This window comes from Protopterus annectens, chromosome 1.part1 (assembly GCF_019279795.1).
Source record: "Protopterus annectens isolate FY-2018-M chromosome 1.part1, PAN1.0, whole genome shotgun sequence".
Lineage (NCBI taxonomy): Eukaryota > Metazoa > Chordata > Ceratodontiformes > Protopteridae > Protopterus > Protopterus annectens.
The window spans coordinates 364,461,021-364,483,896 of NC_056726.1; the positions used below are offsets into that span (position 1 = coordinate 364,461,021).

General features: G+C 42.5%; 1 protein-coding gene across 9 annotated transcripts in view; it reads right to left on the minus strand.

Annotated features, from left to right (window-relative positions):
* RBFOX2 (RNA binding fox-1 homolog 2) overlaps positions 1 to 22,876 on the minus strand; it is a 2,020,637-nt gene that overhangs the window by 813,910 nt on the left and 1,183,851 nt on the right. For all 9 annotated transcript variants that reach the window (XM_044075312.1, XM_044075315.1, XM_044075291.1 and 6 more), the window contains one exon: positions 19,175 to 19,402. In XM_044075312.1, coding sequence (XP_043931247.1) covers positions 19,175 to 19,402 — 228 coding nt within the window. The remainder of the gene's footprint in view (positions 1 to 19,174; positions 19,403 to 22,876) is intronic.

Consider the following 22,876-nt stretch of genomic DNA (forward strand, 5'->3'; position numbering starts at 1 on the left):
TATCAGTTCCTTGAGCTCGTTTCCAAGAGCAGAATCTCTTCCATTTCCCAGCATAGGATTTTCTAGTACTAGGCCTTCTGGCATCTAAAAGGACACCCATCACAGCTTTACGGAGAGGTGTGGTTTGTATGGCTACATTATCCGCCATGCTGCCAGGTTTAGGGTCCTGAGTTGGCTGTGCAGACTCGGATTGTTTTGATGGGACAGTAGATGAGGTATTTGAGGTAAGGTCCAGGCTGGGCATTGGGACAAGTTCCTTAAGATCGGATACCAGTACTGGCGTGGCCAGTCTGGGGCAATCAATCATTTTTGGTTTCTCCTGCCTGACCTTTAGGAGTACCTTGGGGAGGAGAGGCAGTGGAGGAAAGGCATATACTGATAGGTTTGTCCAGTTGAAAGATAAGGCGTCCACTTTCCAAGCTTGTCGGTGATAAGTCCTTGTGAATAATCTTTTTAGTTGAATGTTTTGAGGGGAGGCAAATAGATCTATGTCCGGGCGTCCCCATTTCTTTATCATGCTGAAGACTTGTGGATCCAGGTGCCCCTCATGGAAGTTTCTGCTTAGTTCGTCTGCCACAGTATTTTTCTTTCCTGGCAGGAATTGTGCCTGCAGATTAACTTGGTAAGTCAATGCTGTGTCCCATAAAGCCATGGCTAGTCTGCACAGGGGATAAGAATGAGTGCCCCCTGCTTATGTACCACATGACCGTGGTGTTGTCTGTCTATCAGTAGTTGTCCTGGATGAAGTAGGTCCTTGAAGGCTGTCAGGGCATTTTGAACAGCTAGCATCTCTCATGGATATGTAGATGCTTTTGGTTTGTGGACCAGGTGCCCTGAATGCCTCTTCCTGCCATGTGTGCCCCTCAAGGCATAATTCTAATGCATCAGTCGTTAGGCTCTGCCTGGCTGGGGGTAGTGAGAATGGCTGTCACTTCTTTTGGTGACAAGCCTTTGCCCACCATCGAAACTCCTGTTGCAGGCAGGGAATTAGAGTAATCATTGTTTCCAGACTGTGGCAATGTTGCTTCCAGACACTTTTTAGGTACCATTGAATTTTCCTCATATGCAGTCTTACATATGGAATTAGTAAGATGCAGGATGTCATGAAGCCCAAAGCCTGCAGAATTTTTCTTGCAAATAACTGGGCCTTTGTTGCTATTTCCTTGAAATAGGTAGTCAGTTGCCTTTGTCTGGAGTGAGATAAGCCATCTGGGCAGTTGTATTTAAGCTTGCACCCAGGAATATTATCTCTTGAGAGGGTACTACTTTTGATTTCTTTCTGTTGACTGTGTACCCTAGGCATGTTAAAAGTCTCATCACAAACGTCAGACGCTGTAGCAGAATATCCTTGTTCTCTGCTTGTATGAGGCAGTCGTCCAAGTAAGGATATATTTGTATTCCTCTGTCTGCAGTAAGCAACTACTGGTGCCAGGCACTTTGTGAAGACCCTGGGCGCAGTAGATAAGCCAAAGGGCAGTGCAGAGAATTGGTAATGCTTTGAGCCAGCCTTGAATCTGAGGTATCTTTTGCATGTTTGTCTGATTGGGACATGCAGGTATGCCTCTTTTAGGTCTAAAGTCACGAGCCAAGACTTGCTGACCAGCATGGGCAGAAGCTGCTGTAAGGTCAACATCTTGAATTTTGGTATATCCAGGAAAGTGTTTAGAATAGATAGGTCCACTATTGGTCTCCATGCTTGGTCCTTTCTGGGTACCAAGAACAGTCGAGTAAAATCCTTGTCCTTGCTCTTGCTGAGGCACTTGTTGAATAGCCCTCATGTCCATGAGAGCTGCGACTTGTTTTTGAGCCTCTGCCCATTGATTTTTTGGCAGGTCTGGCCAACCGTTTGCCCTTGGTAGGGTATGGAAATTAAACTTGTAGCCTTGAGACACGGTCTAGAACCCATTTGTCCTGGGTTATAATGTGCCAATTTTGAGAAAAAATTGGTAGTTTTCCCCCTAAGGGTGCTGCCAGAAGATAAGTGCTTGGTGCAGGCAGGGGGAAGTCATTGGGACTGTTTCCTGTATGACTGTGATTTGTCCTGTCCACCTTTGTAGGTAGAAGCACTCCACTGCTTAGACCTGTAGGATCCTTGTGGCTGTGATCTGTCTCTAGGGCGTCTGGATCTGCCCCTTTGAGGTCTGTCTGAGACTGGAAAGGACCAATTCTTTGTAGGCCAGTGTCTGCTAAATCTAGGTGGCTGTACCTGTACGAAATCCTTGACCGTTTGCATAGATTTAGCTTAGTCTTCCATTTTCTTTACACCTCGTCTGCCTTAACACCAAACAAGATATCATGTTGTAAAGGAGCATCTAATAATTTTGCTTTAACATGGTCAGGCAGATTTTGTTCCTTTAACCAAGCATGCCTCCTAATGACAGAACCGTAACAGTAGTCCTGCAGGACGCCTCCAGAGAATCAAAACCACATTGCAAAGTATGCTTCTCAACTTGTTCAGCCGCATGCAATAAGTTCTGCATTTCTTTGTTTTCTGCACATTCAGAATTTGACATCATTTTCTGTTTAAGCAGTCTCATGATGTATTGCTGACATTTGAGGATATGAAACTGGCAATTTAAGGCCCTTATAGCCAAAGTAGTAGATGTGTAAATCTTTTTCCCCCCATCTATCCAGATCCCTAGAATCCCTGTCAGAGGGGGTAGGGTTTTTTGCAGTAGAAGCCTTGACCCCTTTTGGACCCTGAGAAATAGTTTCTGGGTCTGCAGTAGGGTTTCTGAAAAGGAATTTATGAGTCAGGGACCCTGTAGTATCTGTCCGGCTTAACAGGAGCTGGAGGTAGAGAGTCAGGGGTCAGAGTAGACTCCAAGAACGCATCTACAATGTCCAACACAGGTGGAATAGCTAGAGGCCTGTGTTGAGGAAGTAAAAGGAAGTCGGAGCCTTTTCTTAGATTCTGAAAAAATCTTGGCTCTCCCAGTGGAAGTGCTCCCTCATGGTATGCAAGGTTTCCCCAAAACAGTAGTCCACAGGAGGAGAAGCTGAAGGAATTGATTCTTCAGAATCCTCATTGGGGGGGGGAGAAAATTCTTGATCAGAAGAAATGGAAACCTGATCTGAAGTTTCATAGTCTGTCTCTTGCCTAGGTCTCTTATCAAGAGGGGGATGGGAACCCCTGATTCAAGGTAATTAAGTCTTCGGCCATTATGAGCATCTGTTTTTTGGGCATGGAGGCCTGTCCTTGTGGCTGGTGAACTTGTTTCTTTGCTTTTAAAAGTGTTTTAGTCTTTGAAGTCGGTTTAATATATAATTGTTTAGGTCTGAATACACAGTCAGAAGCCGATGCCTGCTCAGCGGCTTCGGACCCATCTGAGGGAATAATCTCAGAGGCTCCAATACCTTGAGTTTTCTGCAGCCTGGCCAACTCCACGTGGGAGTCGGTAGCGGCCTGTGACTCAAGTAGTGGGTGTCAGGGGCTGCGAAAGCGCCTCACTGAGAACAGGCGACTTGCTTAGGAGAAGCTTCATCGTTGGTTTTGGACCTCAGTTGCCTTTTTCTTTGTGTTTTTGTGAACTCCGGTAGTTGGATGGCTATCCGACGAAATTGTATAATTAAATCTTCGCCCAAAACAGCTCAATGCAAAATCGTGCCGACGCTTAATACTGCATTGGTTAAATCTAGCACAAAACTGACAACTAGTAATGTCGTGGTTAGAGCCTAGGCAAGGAATACATTAAGAATGAAAGTCCTTATGAGGTATTTGCTTCCCACAAGAAATACAATTATTAACTTTTTCTGACATTGGTCTGAAGCAAGAAAAAAGTTTCCCCAACGGAGTACTTTGCTTTTAATGAAGACTTCGGATCTGAAACTCGAACACGAAAATCTCAGGAGTCGGCTGACCAGCACTTGTGAACTGCTTCTGCTTCGGGCACTGCACTGCAAGAAAGACTGAATAAAATGGCGCCGGCTGCATCTTTTATACCCCTGACGTCAGGGAAGACGCGACAGCAACCGACGCAGGACCCAAGACTTTGGAATTCAGGCCGACTGAGGGCAACCTGCCAGCAGGATAACCCTAATGTAATGACTGCAACAGTGAAACACGAACATCTGTACCTTCTCTACAATGGATCTTTTTACCTACATTCCACATAAAGGACTGGACCTACTTCTTGAAGCTATTTTAAAATTGATCGATTTAAGTGGTACTATGATGAATTTAGCAATGTTATGGAAATGATTTTGGATAACAAATACTTCACATTTGAGGGTTATTTTAAGCAGATTAAAGGCGTAGCTATGGGGGCCAGCGCCAATCTGGTGGTTTTCTTGGGAGCAAAAAACAAACATTTTTTTCTTCCAGGTTTAAATATCAAAGGGCTATTTACTTTCATTGCTTATACAATATTTTTATTTTATGGAAGGAAGGTAACATGGAAGAAAATGAGTTTTCAGAATATTTAAACAACTTATCCTCATTTGTGAAATTTACAAGCCCCAGTTCAGACATTAGTATTAACTATTTAGATGTTAGAACTATACACCACATTTACTTCGAAAATATATAGGAAGGATACTTTTTCTAATAGCTATTTAGAATTTACAATTTACAATTGCCAACATCCCACTTACACAAAAAAGAACTTCTTTAAGGGACAGCTGGTGAGAGCAGCAAGAATGTGTTCAAGTTGGGATTCTTTCAAGAGGGAGATTTTTTTCAAACATGTTTCTTGAAAGAGGGTATAATAGAGGGGTCTATATCATATGAGCGAATTGCACAAATTGCGAACGCTCACAATATCTGATGTACCAGACCTCAAACTTACTATTGTGGGGAGCTGTGCCCCCCCCCCCGCTAAATATATATTCCAAATCAGAGATCGCACTACAGTGAGGAAAGGGCAAATATCCCAATTATTCACTATACCATAATCTCAGAAAAAGCACTTAAAGGTCAGGTACACTCGATATTATGAGCGTTTGCAATTTGTGCGATTCGCTCATATGATATAGACCCATCCTAGAGACCTTATTATTGGAACCGGTTATGAAGTTGCTCAAGCTTTGGGCTCTAAGTTCCAAACACTTTTAAGGGGTAGGAAAACAAAATATACCCATTAAAACATTGTTGCCTCAAAAGAAATTTGATGGCAATATCGTTATACAATATGGTGAAGGTTCTAGAGATACAAGATATGAGAAAATACTGGGTGCTTTTTAGGACTAACGCAGACATTATTCAAATATTAGGCGATGAGCAGAGATTTGTATATAAAATGGGGAATAATTAAACAATTTTGTTTGAACATGATTTACAAGTCCCTATGCTTACAGAGAGGGGTACCACGAAAAGTGGTTGTTGCTCCCAATGCAAATTTATTTTGGAAGAAAAATATATTTTCTTGCCTAATATTGCTAACCCGGTTATCCTTAGACAGGGTAATTGTGCAACCAAAGGACTGGTGTATTTAGTAGTACGTGACTTCTGTAATTACTATGTAGGGAAGACTGAAAGACAGCTACGGAAATGGATTTACGAAAACGCATATGCTATTTTTCAAAAGAATGAGAACAATGCACTTTTTAAACACTTGAGTTGTGTAGGATTTTCTAGATTTAGGTTTGGTACTTTGGAAGTTGTGCAGAGATCTACAAGAGGTGGGCGGTGGGAATAAAGTTGAAAGATGTGAACTTAAATGGCAATTTTTTTAAATGCCATGAACGGAACCTGGTATTAATGAAGCTGCATCTCTACTGCTTATTTTAAAAACTAGAGCTCTAGTGAGAACATTTTAGTTTTTGCAAAATTTTTATATGCATTTTCTATGGAAATATTTTTATAAGTCTGAGGTTCTTGAGAGACTCAAGGGATTTTCTTGTCTTAGTTAAACGTTGTTTTAAATTGAGAGGTTTGATTAAGTTATGTTATTCTGATTTAGTCTTGTAATTATCAGAGAAGAAAGCGCTCAAACTGGTTGTGACTTGTTTGACAAAAGACTGCATTCTTCCTTCTACAATTCTGGATGTTATTACTATTTTGGCTAACTTCACAGTTTACCGTTTTCTTTCAAGAGTTGCTGTTTCAGGTTAATTTTTCACATTTTTTCTGGGGTCGTCATTATGCTGAAGTGGCCAACCTGCAGTGAAATCAGTCACTGATGACTCTTCTGCATTCTGGCAATTTAAGTGTCTGCCCTTTTCTCTCTTACATTTTCAAATGTTGCGCTTTGTCTCGACAGACAGCATTCAAAAATACATATCACCTCAGTACTTCTTGCAAATTATATCAACTGTAACCAAGTATAGCACATAGCTGGATCCAGCATAATGAAATGCTAGATACAGCTACTTAAGCAGCTACATCTGTCAAAATTATGTAATATGAAGAACACAGTTTCTCATAATCATGCACACAGACGACTGGGTCATATCTACTGCTAGGAAGTCAATCTTTCATCATGGAATTCAATGGATCTCTCTCACTGAAAGTAGACTGTCCAATTTAAACAAACAAGTATCCTCAAATTGAAAGCAGAAGGCACCGAAACAAACTTCCTAGAACAGTCTACTGATCCAGATACTCTACCTGGTGGATGAACCTCTGGGCTCTGAAGTTAGTCTTAGTGCCACTCTAAATAGTTGTACCTAAATTATGGGCATCTGCGTACAATGAGCACTCATTACAAGGTGAAATATACGGTTAGCATTCTTAGGGACTGCTGCCACAGTATCTGGGTCTTGCCACGTTGAACCAACCTGCATGCTTCTTGATGACACCAGGGAAAATTAGCAAGGTACATTGGTCACTGCCCCCTACTGCTGCAAAAGCTACAAACTTTCTCCAAATAATGGGGCATCTGGAGGAAATGGAGGAGCCGCACCCCATTTTCCTCCTTCAGATCCTTTAGTTGGTGCAGAGGTTAAGGTTGCAAGCTGTAGCTCCTGTTGTATACGGTTCAGTTCTCAGCCCACATTTGCCTACTGTGTGACCTTGAGCAATTCACTTAGACTGCTCCCAAGATGCCCATGAAAATTGACTGTTACCAGTGGGCATACCTGGTTAACAAACAGGATTAAGTGAGTCACAGTTTCCTAGTGATGAACTTTCCTTTTACTCTTTCTGGGGCAGTTGCATGGCTTGGACTGCAGCTTAGTCACTTTTGCTATTTGTCTTGAGATAGTAGGGGAAGTCGGGTTGAGGTACAAGCAACAAATACAGCAGTGGGGATGAAGGAAGCACTGCAGCTCGCACATTAGAAAGCTGATGTGGAAATACAGTAGGAAGCCTATCTAGAAACTGGAGGGTATTTTTAGTGACGGCAAAAACATAGGTCTGGTGCAGTGAGCCCAAAGGAATGTATAAAGGAGAATGACAGCAAGTCTGGTTCACAGATGTTGCTGAAGCAGACATCTGTATGAATGACCACCAGTACACTACCACTGGGTATAATGACAGAATAAAGTAAGACATTTATAGCAGAATCAGAGTTAACCAATGTTAACACAACAGGATTCAAATTCTGTACACAGCAATGGCTAACGTCCACGTGATCAACAGCAGCACTAACGTTAAGGCTGTAGGGGCAGACAGCAGTAAAGTACAGTTTTGTACCTACCATAAATGTAGATGTTAGAGTGTAAACACTGCTGCAGTCATTACACTTGGGTTATCCTGCCATCAGGAGGTCCCGCAGTCGGACACAGTTCCAAAGTCTTGGTCCGGCGTCAGTTGCTGTTGCCTCCTCCCTGACGTCAGTGCGACAGGGGTATATACAAGATGCAGCAGACGCCATTTTCTTCAGTTTTTCTTGCCCCAGATGTCAGGTGCCCCCAAATAGGTAGGCAATACAAATTGCTAGTAAAAAATACAAAAGAAAAGCAAACAACCATTTTTAGTTACCAGCAAATACTCCCCATAGGTAATAAAGGGTATACTAGGTAAATACCAGAAAGAAAGAGCGGAAGGAGGGAGGGTAACCTGGACTGCAGTAGTGTTTACACTCGAACATCTACATTTATGGTAGGTACAAAACTGTACTATGTTCGTGTTACACTGCTGCAGTCATTACACTTAGGTGGAATCCCAAAGCTGAGATAGGGAGGCTGGATCTATAAGGCATTAGGAGTGGCTATAAGGCCCTGCAGTACAGCAGTAGCAAAGCCAGCTCTGGATTTGGAGTATAAAGGCAAATGGTAATGTTTGGTGAAGGTATGCACAAAACTCCATGTTGCTGCTTCCAAAATATCCTTGGTAGGTACTCCTCTGAGGTAGGCAGTTGAAGGGGCTGTTGCCCTGGTGGAGTGAGATCTAATGCTGCTAGGTACAGGTTTCCCATGGTGGGTATAGCAGAAACGTATACAGTGTCCTATCTGCTTTGAAATGGCTTTTCCCTGTGCTCCTGCAGTGTATGCTACCAATAATTGTTCAGATTTTCTGAAAGCTTTGGTTTTGTTCAAGTAGAAGTGTAACTGTCTGTGAATGTCCAAAGAATGTAGTAGTCTCTCCCCTTTGTTTTGTGGTTTTGGATAAAAAGTTGGCAAGTGAATAGTTTGGTTTGGAGCCACACTTGATACCATCTTTGGCATAAACATAGGGTTGGTTCTTAAAGACACCCTGTCCTGGCTGAAGATGAGGAAAGGTTCCACTGCCATTAGTGCCTGTAATTCTGAAACTCTTCGTGCTGATGTTATTGCCAGTAGCAGAGCAGTTTTCCAAGAGATGTATTTTAATTCTGCTGTGTTAGCTGGATCGAAAGGAGGTAAAGTTAATCTTTCCAAAACAAAATTCAGGTCCCAAGTAGGTGTTGGTGCTCTACGGGGCGGTCTTATGTTTTTAGGCCCTCTGAGTTATTGTTTGAGCAAAGGATTAGAAAAAAATTGGTGGATTCATGTTGTAATGAGCAGAGATAGCTGAGGCGTGGATCCTGATGGATGAAAAAGAGAGGTACTTGTCCAGCATCTCAGTTAACTATTGCAGTATCTGAGGAATACTTGGAGAGGGTCAAGGCTGTGCACTTGGTTCCAGGCACAGAATCTCTTCCATTTGTCCGAGTATGCTTTCTTGGTGCTAGGCCTTCTGGCCTCCAGAATGACATCCATAACAGCTTTGGAGAGAAGCATTGCTTGCTTGACTAAGGAATTTTCCATGCAGCTAGATTTAAGGTCTTTAGCTGGCTGTGAAGTATCTGATTGTTGTGCCGAGTCAGCAACTGTTGAATTTGTGGTAAAATCCAGGGTGGTTCTTGTGTTAAGTTCTTTAAGACTGGGTACCAGTGCTGGCGTGGCAAGTCTGGTGCAATCCGGTTCCTTTTTGGCTCTTCCTGCCTGGCTTTTACGAGTGCCTTTGGCAGGAGAGATAAAGGGGGAAAGCGTATACTTGTAGTTTTTTCCAGCTGAATGAGAGGGCATCCACTTTCATGCTCGTGGATGGTAGCTCCTTGTGCAGAACTTCTGTAATTGGCAGTTCTTTGGGGGTAGCCAACAGATCCATGTCTGGGCTCCATCATTTTTGTGTTATCATTCTGAATATTTGTGGGTTCAGTTCCCATTCGTGTGGGTCCATAATGTTTCGGCTTAGGTCGTCTGCCAGTGTGTTTCTCTCTCCTGGCAGGAATTGTGCTTGCAGATGAACTTGGTAGTTTAGAGCCGTGTTCCACAAGGTCATTGTCTGCAGAGGGGGTAGGAGTGTGTGCCCCCTTGCTTGTTTATGTACCACATAACTGTGGTGTGTCTGTCTTTAATAGTAATGGTCTTGGATGCAGTAGGTCCTTGAAAGCTATAATAGCATTTTGTACAGCTAGCATCTCTTTTTGATTGATGTGGAGATGTCTTTGCTCTGTGGGCCACTCGCCCTGGATACATTTTCCTGCCATGTGTGCTCCCCAGGCGTAATCCGATGCATCTGTTGTCAGTGTCTGCCTGGCTGTGGGTTGAGTGAAAGGCTGTCCCTTGTTGAGGTGACAAGCTTGTGCCCACAATCGAAAATCCTGTTGTAGGCAAGGAATTAGTGGTATAACTGTTTCCAAACTTTGACAGTGTTGAGACCATATACTCTTTAGGTACCATTGTAGTTTCCTCATATGCAGTCTGGCATATGGAATTAGTATGCAAGATGCCATGTAGCCCAAGGCCTACAGAATTTTTCTTGCAAAATATTGGGTCAGTTGTCCTTGCTTGTCTGGCGTGAAATAAGCCATCTGGGCCATTGTGTTCAAGCTGGCACCCAGGAATATCTGTTGTGAGGGCACTAGTTTTGATTTCTTTTCGTTTACTGTGTACCCCAGGCAACTTAACTTTTTTACGTACGCCAGATGCTTTAGTAGAATGTCCTTGCTCTCTGCTTGAATCAGGCAGTCATCCAGGTATGGATAAATTTGAATTCCTTTTTGCCTGCAAAATGCAATTACTGGTGCCAGGCACTTTGTGAAGACCCAGGGCGCAGTAGATAAGCCAAAGGGCAGTGCAGAGAATTGATAGTGTATTGAACCAGCAAGAAATCTGAGGTATCTTCCGCAATTTTGTCTGATAGGGACATGCAGGTATCCCAACTCACGAGCCAAGCTTTCTTGCCAGCATGGGAAGCTGTAGTGTCAACATCTTGAATTTCAGAACATCCAGATAAGTGTTTAGTGTAGAAATGTCCAGAATGGGTCTCCAGGCTTTGTCCTTTCTGGGAACCAGAGAGAGTCTTGAGTAAAATCCTTGTTCCTGTGGTGGTACCTTTTGAATAGCTCTCATATCCACGAGTGCTGTAATTTGTTTTTGAACCTCTGCCCATTGATTTGGTCTCAGATTTGGAATTCCTTTTAGCCTTGGAAATGGAACCTGTAATCTTGAGATACAATGTTGAGAACCCATTTGTCTTTGGTGATGCAATGCCAGTTGTGATAGAAAAGTGTCAGTTTTCCTCCTAAGGGGGCTGCCTAGACAGCTGCTTGGCAGCTGTAGTGGAAAGTCATTGAGGCTGTTTTTTTATAAGGTTGAGACCGGTCTTTCCCTTCTTTTTGGCCTGGTGTGCCCCATTGTCGAGGTCTGTAAGGGCCTTGTGTCTGACCTCTACCTCTTGGACGTCTGTATCTGCCCCTTTGAGGTCTATCTGTGACTGGAAAGGACCAATTCTTTGTTGGCCAATTTCTGCTAAAACGAGGAGGCTGAACCTGTAAGAAATCTTTCACCATTTGCATAGATTTTGCCTTATCCTCCATCTTCTTTAATACCTCCTCTGCCTTAACTCCAAACAGCACTTCCCGCTGCAAAGGTGCATCCAATAATTTGACCTTAACATGATCCGGTAACGTATGTTCTTTTAACCAAGGATGCCTTCTAATGACAGAGCCTGCAACTGCTGCTCTACAGGAGGCCTCTAAAGAATCAAACCCACATTGCAAAGTATCTTTTCCTACTTGTTCAGCTGCATGCAATAATCCTGCATTTCTTTTAAGTTAGGAGGATCTGAATCTGGAAACATCTTTTGTTTCAAATGAGACATCAAAAATGGCTGATATTTTAGCATGTGAAACTGGCAATTCAAGGCTCTCATTGCTAAAGTTGCAGATGTATATACCTTCTTTCCCCATCTGTGTAATGCTCTGGAATCTCTGTCAGAGGGAACTGTTTTTTTTGCTGATGAGGCCTTAATCCCTTTGGGTCCCTGAGAAATAGTTTCAGGGTCAGCAACAGGGCTTTTGTACAGAAATTTGTGAAAGTCAGGGACTCTAATATCTATCAGTTTAACTAGGGCTGGAGGTAAGGAGTCAGGGTTCAAACTGGATTCAGTGTACACATCATTAACAATGTCTAAAACTGGTGGGATAGCAAGGGGTCTGTGTTGGGGCAATAAAAGGAAGTCTGAGTCTTTTCTTGGATTCTGAGTAATCCTGGCCTTCCCAATGGAAATGCTCTCTCATGGTATTGTAAGGTCTCCCCAAAGGAGTAATCCTCAGGCGGAGAGGCTGATGGAATTGATTCCTCAGCATCAGAACCCTCATAAGGGGGTAAAGAATATCCTAGGTCCAAGGAAGAGTCAGACGAAATGGACACCTGGTCTGAAGATTCATAGTATGCATCCTGCCTGGGCCTTTTATCAGGAGGGGGATGGGACCCCATGATCAGGGTGATTAGGTCCTCAGCCATTTTTAGCATTTGTTTCTTAGGCATGGAAGCCTGTCCTGGAGAGAGTTGTGCCCGTTTCTTAGCCTTTAAGGGGGACTTGGACTTAACAGAGGGTTTAATAGTTAACTGGGTAGGTCTGAAAACACCCTCTGTAGCTGTGGATTGTTCAGCTACTTCGGTTTCCTCTCTAGGTTTAGGATCGGTAAACTGAAGGCCTAGTTCGTCCGAAGGTCCAGCCAGCTCGACGTGGGAGTCGGGGGCGGTCTGTGGTAGCGGTCATCAGGGGCTGCATAGGCGCCTCGCTGAAAACCGGAGAACCGGCAACTGGCCTTTAAGAGGCCTCGTCATCCGTTTTCGGCCTCAGATGTCTGTCCTTCTCCTTGCGCTTTTTATGCATTGCAGTCGTCGGAATTTCCGACTGCATGGTGTAATTGAATTTTCTACCAAAATAATGTAGAGCAAAATCAAACAGACGTTTAATACTGCGCTTGTTGAACCTAGCACAAAACCGATAACCAGTGACGTCGTGGTCAGGGCCTAGGCATGGAATACAATAGGAGTGGAAATCCTTATGAGGTATTTGCTTCCCACAAGAAATACAGTTATTAACTTTTACCGACATCGGTCTGAGGCAAGAAAAAGTTTCCCCAACGGGGTACTTAACTTTTTTAGAAGACTTCGGTTCTGGATTCGGAATGAAAATCTCAGGAGTCGGCCGACCAGCACTTGCGAACTGCTTCTGCTTCGGGCACCGCGCAAGAAAGACTGAAGAAAATGGTGTCTGCTGCATCTTGTATACCCCTGTCACACTGACATCAGGGAGGAGGCGACAGCAACCAATGCAGGACCACGACTTTGGAACTCTGGCCGACTGCGGGACCGCCTGACGGCAGGATAACCCAAGTGTAAAGACTGCAGCAGTGTAACACGATGAACATCTACTGAACCTTCCAAGGACACCTAGAGCCCCTAACCCAAGTGAGCAGGACTATGAATGCTAAAAAATATTACAACCTCTATAAATGTTTAGCAGCCACAGCAGACTAGTCATAATTGATTTAAGGAATGTTTCAGGGGAGCTAAGTGAAGGAAAGTACAGTTTTGTACCTACCATAAATGTAGATGTTGGTGTGTTCACACTGCTGCAGTCATCACACTTGGGTTATCCTGCCGTCAGGCGGTCCCGCAGTCGGCCCGAGTTCCAAAGTCTTGGTCCGGCGTCGGTTGCTGTTGCTTCTTCCCTGACGTCAGTGCGCCAGGGGTATACAAGATGCATCCAACGCCATTTTCTTCAGTTTTTCTTGCCCCAGATGTTGGGTGCCCCCAGTATGTAGACAATACATATTGCTATATAAAAATATACATATAAAAATAAAATACCTTCAGTCACAAGCAAATACACCACAGAGGTTGTATAGGATAGAAAGGTATAGATAAGTCCAGCTAGTTCAGAGGGGATGGAGGGAGGGTAACCTGGACTTCAGCAGTGTGAACACTCTAGCATCTACATTTATGGTAGGTACAAAACTGTACTATGTTCATAGTGTTACACTGCTGCAGTCATCACACTTGGGTTGAATCCCAAAGCTAAGGATGGGTAGTGGAACTAAACAGGGTTTGGAGAGGCTAGTAGGCCCTGCAGAACTGCAGTGGCAAAGCCAGCTCTGGTTTTAGAGTATAGAGGTAAGTGATAGTACTTGGTGAATGTGTGCACTGAACTTGAAGTTGCAGCCTCCAAAATATCCTTGGTTGGTACCCCTCTGAGGAAGGGTGTCAATGTTGCTGTAGCCCTGGTGGAATGGGGCCTGATGTTACTAGGCACAGATTTCCCATGGTGTGTGTAGCAGAGACGGATACAATATCCTATCCATTTTTAAGTGGTCTGTTTTGAGATGGCTTTTCCTTGAGATCCTGCAGCATAGGATACAAAGAGCTGGTCAGACTTTCTGAAAGCCTTAGTTTTATCCAAGTAGTAACGTAATTGCCTGTGAATGTCCAAAGAGTGTAGGAGCCTTTCCCCTTTGTTCTGGGGGTTTGGATAAAAGGTGGGCAAATGAATGGTTTCGTTTAGGGCCACACTGGATACCACCTTTGGCATAAAGGAAGGGTTAGTTCGTAAAGAGACTTTGTCTTGATGAAAAATGATGAAAGGCTCCACTGCCATTATGGCCTGTAGTTCTGAGACTCTTCGTGCTGAAGTTATTGCTAGCAGCAGGGCAGTTTTCCATGATAGGAACTGTAGATCAGCTGTGAAAGCTGGTTCAAAGGGCAGAAGTGTAAGCTTTTCCAAAACAAAGTTGAGATCCCAAGCTGGTGTTGGTGCTCTCCGGGGCGGTCTTGTGTTCTTAGCCCCTCTGAGGAACTGTCTTAGTAATGGATGTGAAAATATAGGAAGATCCGTGTTGTATTGAGCTGAAATAGCTGAGACGTGGATCTTAATAGATGAGAAGGAAAGTCCTTTGTGCAACATCTCAGTTAAATATTGAAGAACCTGAGGAATATTTGGGACAAGGGGATTTTGGCCTTTAGCCTGGTTCCAGGCGCAGAATCTTTTCCACTTGTCTGAATAGACTTTCCTGGTGCTGGGCCTCCAGAATGACGTCCATCACAGCTTTAGAGAGAAGTGTTGACTGGTTGTTTAGGCAATTTGCCATGCAGCCAGATTTAAAGTCTTGAGCTGGCTGTGTAGAATCTGATTGCTTTGCTGAGTGAGCAGGTGAGGAATTGTAGGTTAAATCCATGGTGGGCCTTGAGCCATGTTCCTTAGTATTGGATACCAGTGTTGGCGTGGCCAGTCTGGAGCAATGAGTATCATTTGTGGCCTCTCTAATCTGGCTTTCAGCAGCACCTTTGCCACAAGAGGCAGTGGAGGAAAGGCATACACTGTCAATGTTTTCCAACTGAATGAGGGGGCGTCCACTTTCCAAGCTAGTGTGTGTGGTATGTCCTTGTGCAGAATTTCCGTATTTGGTAGTTTTGGGGGGAAGCAAACAAATCTATGTCTGGGCTCCCCCATTTCTGGGTTATCATTGCGAATACTTGTGGATCTAGTTTCCACTCGTGAGGATCTGTGATGTTTCTGCTTAGATAGTGTGCCAGTGTGTTTTTCTTTCCTGGCAGGAATTGTGCTTGTAGTTGAACTTGGTAGGTCAGTGCTGTGTTCCACAAGGTCACTGCTTGCTCCATAGGGGGTAGGAGTGTGTGCCCCCTTGCTTATGTACCACATCACTGTGGTGTTGCCCGTCTTTATTAGGAGTTGTCCTGGATTTAGGCGGTTCTTGAAAGCTGTTAGGGCATTTTGTACAGCTAGCATCTCTTTTTGATTGATATGTAGATGCCTTTGGTTTGCAGACCATTTGCCCTGAATACACTGTCCTGTCATGTGTGCTCCCCAGGCATAATCCAATGCATCTGTTATAGTTTGCCTGGCTGTGGGTAATGTAAAAGGCTGACCCTTGTTGAGGTGACATGCCTGAGCCCATCATAGAAACTCCTGTTGAAGGCAGGGAATGAGTGGAATTGTTTCCAAGCTGTGGCTGTGTTGGGTCCATACCCTTTTCAGATAACATTGTAATTTCCTCATATGCAGTTTTGCAAATGGTATTAGTAGTATGCAAGATGCCATGAATCCCAAGGCCTGCAGAATTTTTCTTGCAAGGAGTTGGGTCTTTGTTGCCATCATTTTGAAATATTGAGTCAGTTGTCCTTGCTTGTCTGGCGTGAGGTAAGCAATCTGGGCCGTTGTATTTAAGCTGGCACCCAAGAATATTGTGTCTTGTGAGGGCACTAGTTTTGACTTCTTTTCGTTTACTGTGTACCCTAGGCAACTTAGTAGGTTTTTGACAAACACCAGATGCTTTAATAGAACGTCCTTGCTTTCTGCTTGAATAAGACAGTCGTCCAGGTATGGATATATCTGAATCTCTCTGTCTTCTGTATGCAATTACTGGTGCCAGGCATTTTGTGAAGACCCTGGGCGCAGTAGATAAGCCAAAGGGCAGTGCAGACAATTGGTAATGGGTTGAACCTGCAATAAATCGGAGGTATCTTTTGCAATTTTGTCTGACAGGGACATGCATGTATGCCTCCTTGAGGTCCAACGTTACTAGCCAAGCCTTCTTGCCGAGCATGGGAAGAAGTTGCTGCAGTGTTAGCATCTTGAATTTGGGTACTTCCAGGTATGTGTTTAGAATTGAGAGGTCCAGAATGGGTCTCCAGGCTTTGTCCTTTCAGGGAACTAGAAACAGTCTTAAGTAAAATCTTTGTCCTTGCTCCTGTGTAGGAACCTGTTTGAATGGCTCTCATGTCCATGAGAGCTGAAATTTGCTTTTGAGCCTCGGCCCATTGACTTGGTGGCAGGTTTGGCATTCCTTTTATCCTTGGCAAAGTGTGAAAGTGGAATCTGTATCCTTGAGATACAATATTTAGGACCCATTTGTCTTTTGTGATCATGTGCCAATTGTCTGCAAAAAGTGCTAGTTTCCCCCCAAGGGAGCTGCCAAGAGGGTTTTGCTCGGTAGTCTGAGGGGTAAGTCATTGTGTTTGTCTTCTGGTAGTTTGAGGTATGACCTTGCATGTTCAGAGGGCTTTTGAGACATCTGCTTCTTGATTTCAATCAGGGCCAGTGTACAAGAGGAAAAAGTAGCAACGCATGGAGAACCTGGCAAAATGACCCCATCATCAAATGCAATCATAGCTTATGACATTAAATACAAGTCCTAAGACTCTTCTACAAAACCTCTTGGTAGTGTTAAATCTGACACCTGAAAATGTTCAGATTTGTTCCTGAAAACGTGCAATAAAAATGAACTATCCTGGCCAATACATTTCGTGCTGTTCTGCTTTTGCTGATGCCTAGTTTAACCTTAAGTGCTAATTTATTCACAAGCAATTTAAAAATATTTACTTTGTAAAAACCCATTACTTAGTGAGACTGTTGGCATGCCTGCTTGCGACTTGCATCTTCGCACTTACTGTGATGACATTAGGTTGGACTGCCAGTACCCTTACAGGTGGGTTAAACATTCTGCAAGGCCTGTGTTTGACTTAACCTGTGTAATGTTTAAAGTGGACACTGTCCTTAAAGAGAAGCACTTTCTCTACCACCAAAAAGCAAAGTGCTACAAAAAAACTTAAAATAATTTTCCCCATAGTACTTGTTCTTTATTAGGGGAAATGAGCATGTCAGCAACAGGTCTGCACAGACCTGCAGCCACCCCCCCACCCCTCCAAGATAACGGAATGGTTTCCTGCCCTATCAATCAAATTTACTAGATATTCTTTCACTTTACTGTTATTTCTTTTTTTTGCAAACTTTGGCTCTCCACAGACTTCTGATGGCAGTGCGTCGCGTTTTTACTTCATCACATCTGTCACTTTGATGATGTAAAGCTGGTTCTTTCCTTCACTTTGTTAGTAATAGGCTGGATCCCTTTCCTCTTTTTTCCCCCTAAATATGATGTTAATGCAGCACACAAGCTGAGTGCAGTAGGTCTGTTTACTAATGGAACAGGTTTTGCATTAGCATGCATATCTCAGGCAAGTGAACTGTAAACTGCATTAACAGTGGTCTAGCATCAATGTCCAACTGTAATCCTCAGTGATTTACTAGAAAAGTAAGTGGGATGGACAGGGTAAAAATATGAAGCAAAATCAGATGCTTTCTGCAAAAATCATGGACAGGTGAAAGGCCAGATTCAGTGACAAACAGCAAAATCAGAGAATTAAATGTTATGGATACTGGGATATACATGATGTGCTTGTGCGACACTGAAACAGAAGCAACCTTCAGATTTGTTTTCATATAAAAGGAACACAGAATGCGTGGGGGTCTGAAGACTAGGTTAGCTAATGTGTAACCATAAATTTGAAATTAAAGACAAACCAGAAGTAAAAATGTCCCATTATGAAAACCCTCTTTCTGTACACCTTTCTCTTGCTTGCTGACTACTTAATGGACTCTGCTTACCATGAAATGATATCACATTAGCAAGGAAGCAGAACTTCATGCAGAGTAATGAATTAGGGAGGGCAGGGCATGTTATGGCTACAGAGGGCATTTTGGGGGCACTTTTTTCCTTAAGAAAACTGTGAATCCAAACAAATTATTGAAAGACAGCCATGGTAATCAACTGCTGAGGAAATGCACCTAGGAAACAGACAGGCTACTTTGATTTTTGTTTGTTTGAACATGATCTTTAACTTTCTTAAACCGTTACCACACTATGCAAAAGCAGGAACTTGTAACTTCCATCCAAAGACAACTTACACAAGTGACAACTTCACAGCAGAAAGTGGAACAATACTGACTGCTTAAGTTGGGCACCACTGGAACACTGACTAGCCACCAGAAAACGTATCCACTAAAAAGGAATGGAATGCAAGCACCGCATTTAAAATGGCTAAACTGGCAAAACACCCAAAACTGTAGGTGATCAGCATAACTACAGTTGCTACTGAAAGTTCAAAGTAGCACAATGGGCAGTAGCACTTAATTAAACTTACTGCAGTGCACATTTGTTTCTTCATTATGGACATTTTTTCCAAAGCAGACCAACTGGAAAGGAATAAAAAGATGTTACTGTAGGTTGGCAGAAAAGCTCAGTAGTCTGGAAAAGCTCTACCTAACTTGCTACTGTAGATGGAACTTTTCATTAGCTCCACTGGCCCCTCAGCACTTAATCTGGAAATGTGCTTCGACTATGTGCAGACTAAAACTGCCTTTGAGCAAATTTGTCTTGTATATTCTACAGTGCATTCTGCAGAGCTTGCTGACTTCAGTAACCATAATGATTTACAGCAGCATCACCTCCTCTGTTGAACAAGGTACAAGAATTTCACTGAAACATAAAATGTACTGCTTCTTAAAATTATCAGTTTCACTCTCACGTACACAAGACTGATTCAATGCAACACGTGCATTCTCAGTTTAAATTCTCTGGCTATATACTAAAATATAAATATACTTCTGAAAGACAAACCCGTGAAATCAACTTTGAGCATTAACAAGTGCATTAACTACATAAATTCAACATGACCATTACAAGATTTTTATTCGTCCAACAAGCTAGTAACACAAAAGGAAGGTAAAAAACCACTATACCGTAGTAGATCCATTCTGTGAGGTTGCTGTGCTTGTAGCTTGTTCTCCATGCGTCTGTGTGGTTCCATATATGTTAAGTGTGTGTTCACTTGTCTGTCCAGCATAGTCCTGAGTGTGAGGCACAGCAAACTCTGCAGGAATACCATTTTGGGGTGGTGGTGGTGGGTATGGGATTGGTGCGTAAGACGGTACCATTGCTTCGGGGGTAGCTGCCGGCTCCTGATTACCCTACAGGGGAAAAAGTTTTAAAAACATAGACCCATTCAAAAGTTCACAAAAAATAGTATAGATTGCAATTCAAAAGTAAGCATCAGTTGGTGCCAAATATAGGCAGCAATGTCATACATGGATATACAAAACATCAGCTTATACATTTTGCTTGCTCACTGTTACTTTCAGCTAATAAGCCTGTTCTCAAAATAGAACTCTGCCCAATCATACCACTGCTTTGATTCATTTCATGCTCACAACTGTCAGAGGATTATACTCCCATTCCAGATAGTTGGGTTAATATCCAATACTGCCGCAGTCATGCATGATAATGGTGGTGGTGGTGCGCTGCTCATGTGCAATCCCTCAGTTGAGACGTTAAACTGAAGCCCCCATCTGTCTGAACTTGGTGGTAGCTCATCAGATGGATATAAAAGATCCCACAGCACTTAATGTGAAGAGAGTAGGGGAATTTCCCCAAAGCCCTGGACAAATTTAACCTAGTCAATATTACCACCACCTTGGCTAATAAACAGATGTAAACTTTACAAAACAGTGGAAAGCATCAGGTCAACATATGGCAGTGGAGTGGCACAAAAGGTAAAAAGGAAATTTTGTGAGCAGTAAGCAGCAGAGACCTCAAGTTCAGAGACATTGAGCTCTGATCCTTTTCCCAAAGATCACCAGTCTATACTAAATAAATAAAAAAAAAAAAAAAAAAAAAAAAAAATGCCTCTGCTCTCAGTTAGACCATCCATCCATAAAGCTTTTTTTCTCATTTTTGCATAAGGGGTTGGAGTGTCACTTCAACAGTGACAATCATCTACAGCCAAGGTTAACATCACCAGCTGGCTAGCATTACGTGGTGCAAAAGCCAAGAAAGACAACAGCACTAGAATGCAGAAAGTTGTGGACCAATGCTAGAGGATTTCAGCAAAGGTCTTTTTAAGCCGCCCACCAGATGCTATTTTTCCCTTTTGAGCGGGGGTTCTTTTTTATACAATGGTATATGCCCAACTAGGCTTTTACCATGTATACATCTGTCCTAAGCTACGAAAGCTAAGCTGTGAAATAAGAATAATAAAACTAAAACATTACAAATTCACATTAACAGTAAAAAAAGTACCCAGTTTGCAAAGCACAAAATAGTAAAGCAGGTTCTACCAAAGCAGAACCTAGGGTGATGCAGAAATATCAGGCCTTCAGAGAGTAACCATCCTCACAAAATGCAGCAGATGTGATGAAATATACTAGAGTTATCCCCAGTATGAAGGCGTGCAGAGAAATGCAACTTGCAGTCAATGTGGAGACAATAATACTCAGATTCACAGATTGCTAGACTAATGACCCAGGGGCCTTTTCTATGCCTAGCCAAGTTTTCCTGAAAAAATAATGATGTCCTGTATCCGAAAAGGACAGTGAGAGCCAGCCATTTATAAGCTACCTCTGTCCATAAGGGACATGGGTGTCAGGCCCAGGGTAAATTTCCTATTCCTCATCCAGAGATCTAGGTTGTGCTTAAACTGAATAAAGGAAAGCTGACCAGTGGACAGCCTAGGCCTGTGAACAACAGCTAGTGCGGGTTCTAAAGAGGCTTTTTTCAACAGATTGAGAAACTTTGTACTAAAACAGATAAAAATTATTAAACGACTTAAGACAAAGGCAATCCTACATTTACATAAATGAAAACAAAAGTAGACACTTAGTTGCAAACATAATACATCACTTATAACCTATCCTGCCAAACATTATAGCTCATTCAAATCCTGATTTCTTTTAAACCTCATTCCTCCTCCAAAATGTTACTCTGTATGCAGTCATCACAATCCCCATTTTTTTTTCTATGTAATTGGCTCCTAACCCTTTTCTAAACGTCTCACTTCTATTTTTATCTCTAACTATATTCACTGCTTCTAGTACAGCCGGTTTAGACAGACTTCCATTTTCTAGCAAGTGCTTTTTTGGCAGCCACCATAATTTAGCTTGAAAATGTTTCATTAGCTTTTGTCCATGATGTAGGTAGCACAGCTCAGACAGATGCGGTTAACTGAAGTGGAGAGAAAGTCTGGTAACACATTATAAGCGAGTACAGTGATGTTTACTAAAATACATCAAGAGGTGTGCATGAATAATGAAGACATGAGAGTTTTACTGATGCATCTTGGGAACACAATTTCAAGGTAATTATAGTTGCCATTTTTTAAATATAGTAATTTATATCATCTTTAATGGAAACAGATTTTTGTATCATAAAATGCTTATTTTTACATTTCAAAGAATTGCTAAAAAATGCTTTTCAAAAATAAAATGTAAGAATACATTATCTAATTTAAAAATGAAGCAGAGTTATTTAGCAAGTGGTACTGCTTTCTACTGCCACTTCTACATCACCACACACTGGCGCAGAGGAAGTTACTTTACTGAACAGATAGGCCAAGTGAATACAAGTGTCCCTTTTATCAAGAGGGAGCAACTAACACTGTCTAGTTAAGTGACCTGCTCAGAGTCGCACACAAGTTAAACCAAAGCTGATGGCATTAAACTGGGGGGACTGCAGGAAGCAGAATAAATGCTCATACACTTAATATTCTGCACTGTCACAAAGTGCATGAACCAGATTGTCGTATGTGGCTGCCTTAAAGGGGCAAAACATCATAAGAAAGATTGCTGTAGCATGACAATATTACAAGATTCAAATTAGTCTGATCTTTTTCAAGCAAGCACTTCTCCTATATCACACTACATCTAGCACTGCCAAGATTTCTAGCCTCAAAGAAAATTACATACTTGTGTTTCACAATGAAACACAGGAAAAAAAAAACATGCAAAGTTGATATCCAAACTGGGGTAACAGCACAACAGGCAGAATATCTTCGTAGGGGAAAAAGCATAACAAGTTCCTAATTTTTTTATTTTGTACATACAAAGGCAGGTGTATGTGTGTGTGTGTATATATATATATATATTATATATATATATATATATATATATATATATATATCTATCTATATATATATATATATATATATACTATATATACATCTTCTTTCGGCTGCTCCCGTTAGGGGTCGCCACAGCAGATCACCTGTATCCATTTCTTCCTGTCCTCTGCATCTTGCTCTGTAAAACCAACCACCTGCATGTCCTCTCTCACCACATCCATAAACCTTATCTTAGGCCTGTCTCTCTTCCGGTTACCTGGTAGCTTCATCCTTAGCATCTTTTCCCCAAAATACTCAGTATCTCTCCTCAGCACATGTCCAAACCATCGTAATCGTGCCCCTCTGGTTTTGTCTCCAAACCTTCCAACCAGTGCTAACCCTCAAATATACTTATTCCTAATCCTGTCCACCCTCGTTCACACCCAGTTCAAATCTTAACATCTTTAATTCTGCCACATCCAGCTCAAACTCCTGCCTTTTTGTCAATGGCACTGTCTCTAACCCATATAACATAGCTGGTCTCACCCCGAGACCCTTTCTTAAAACCCCG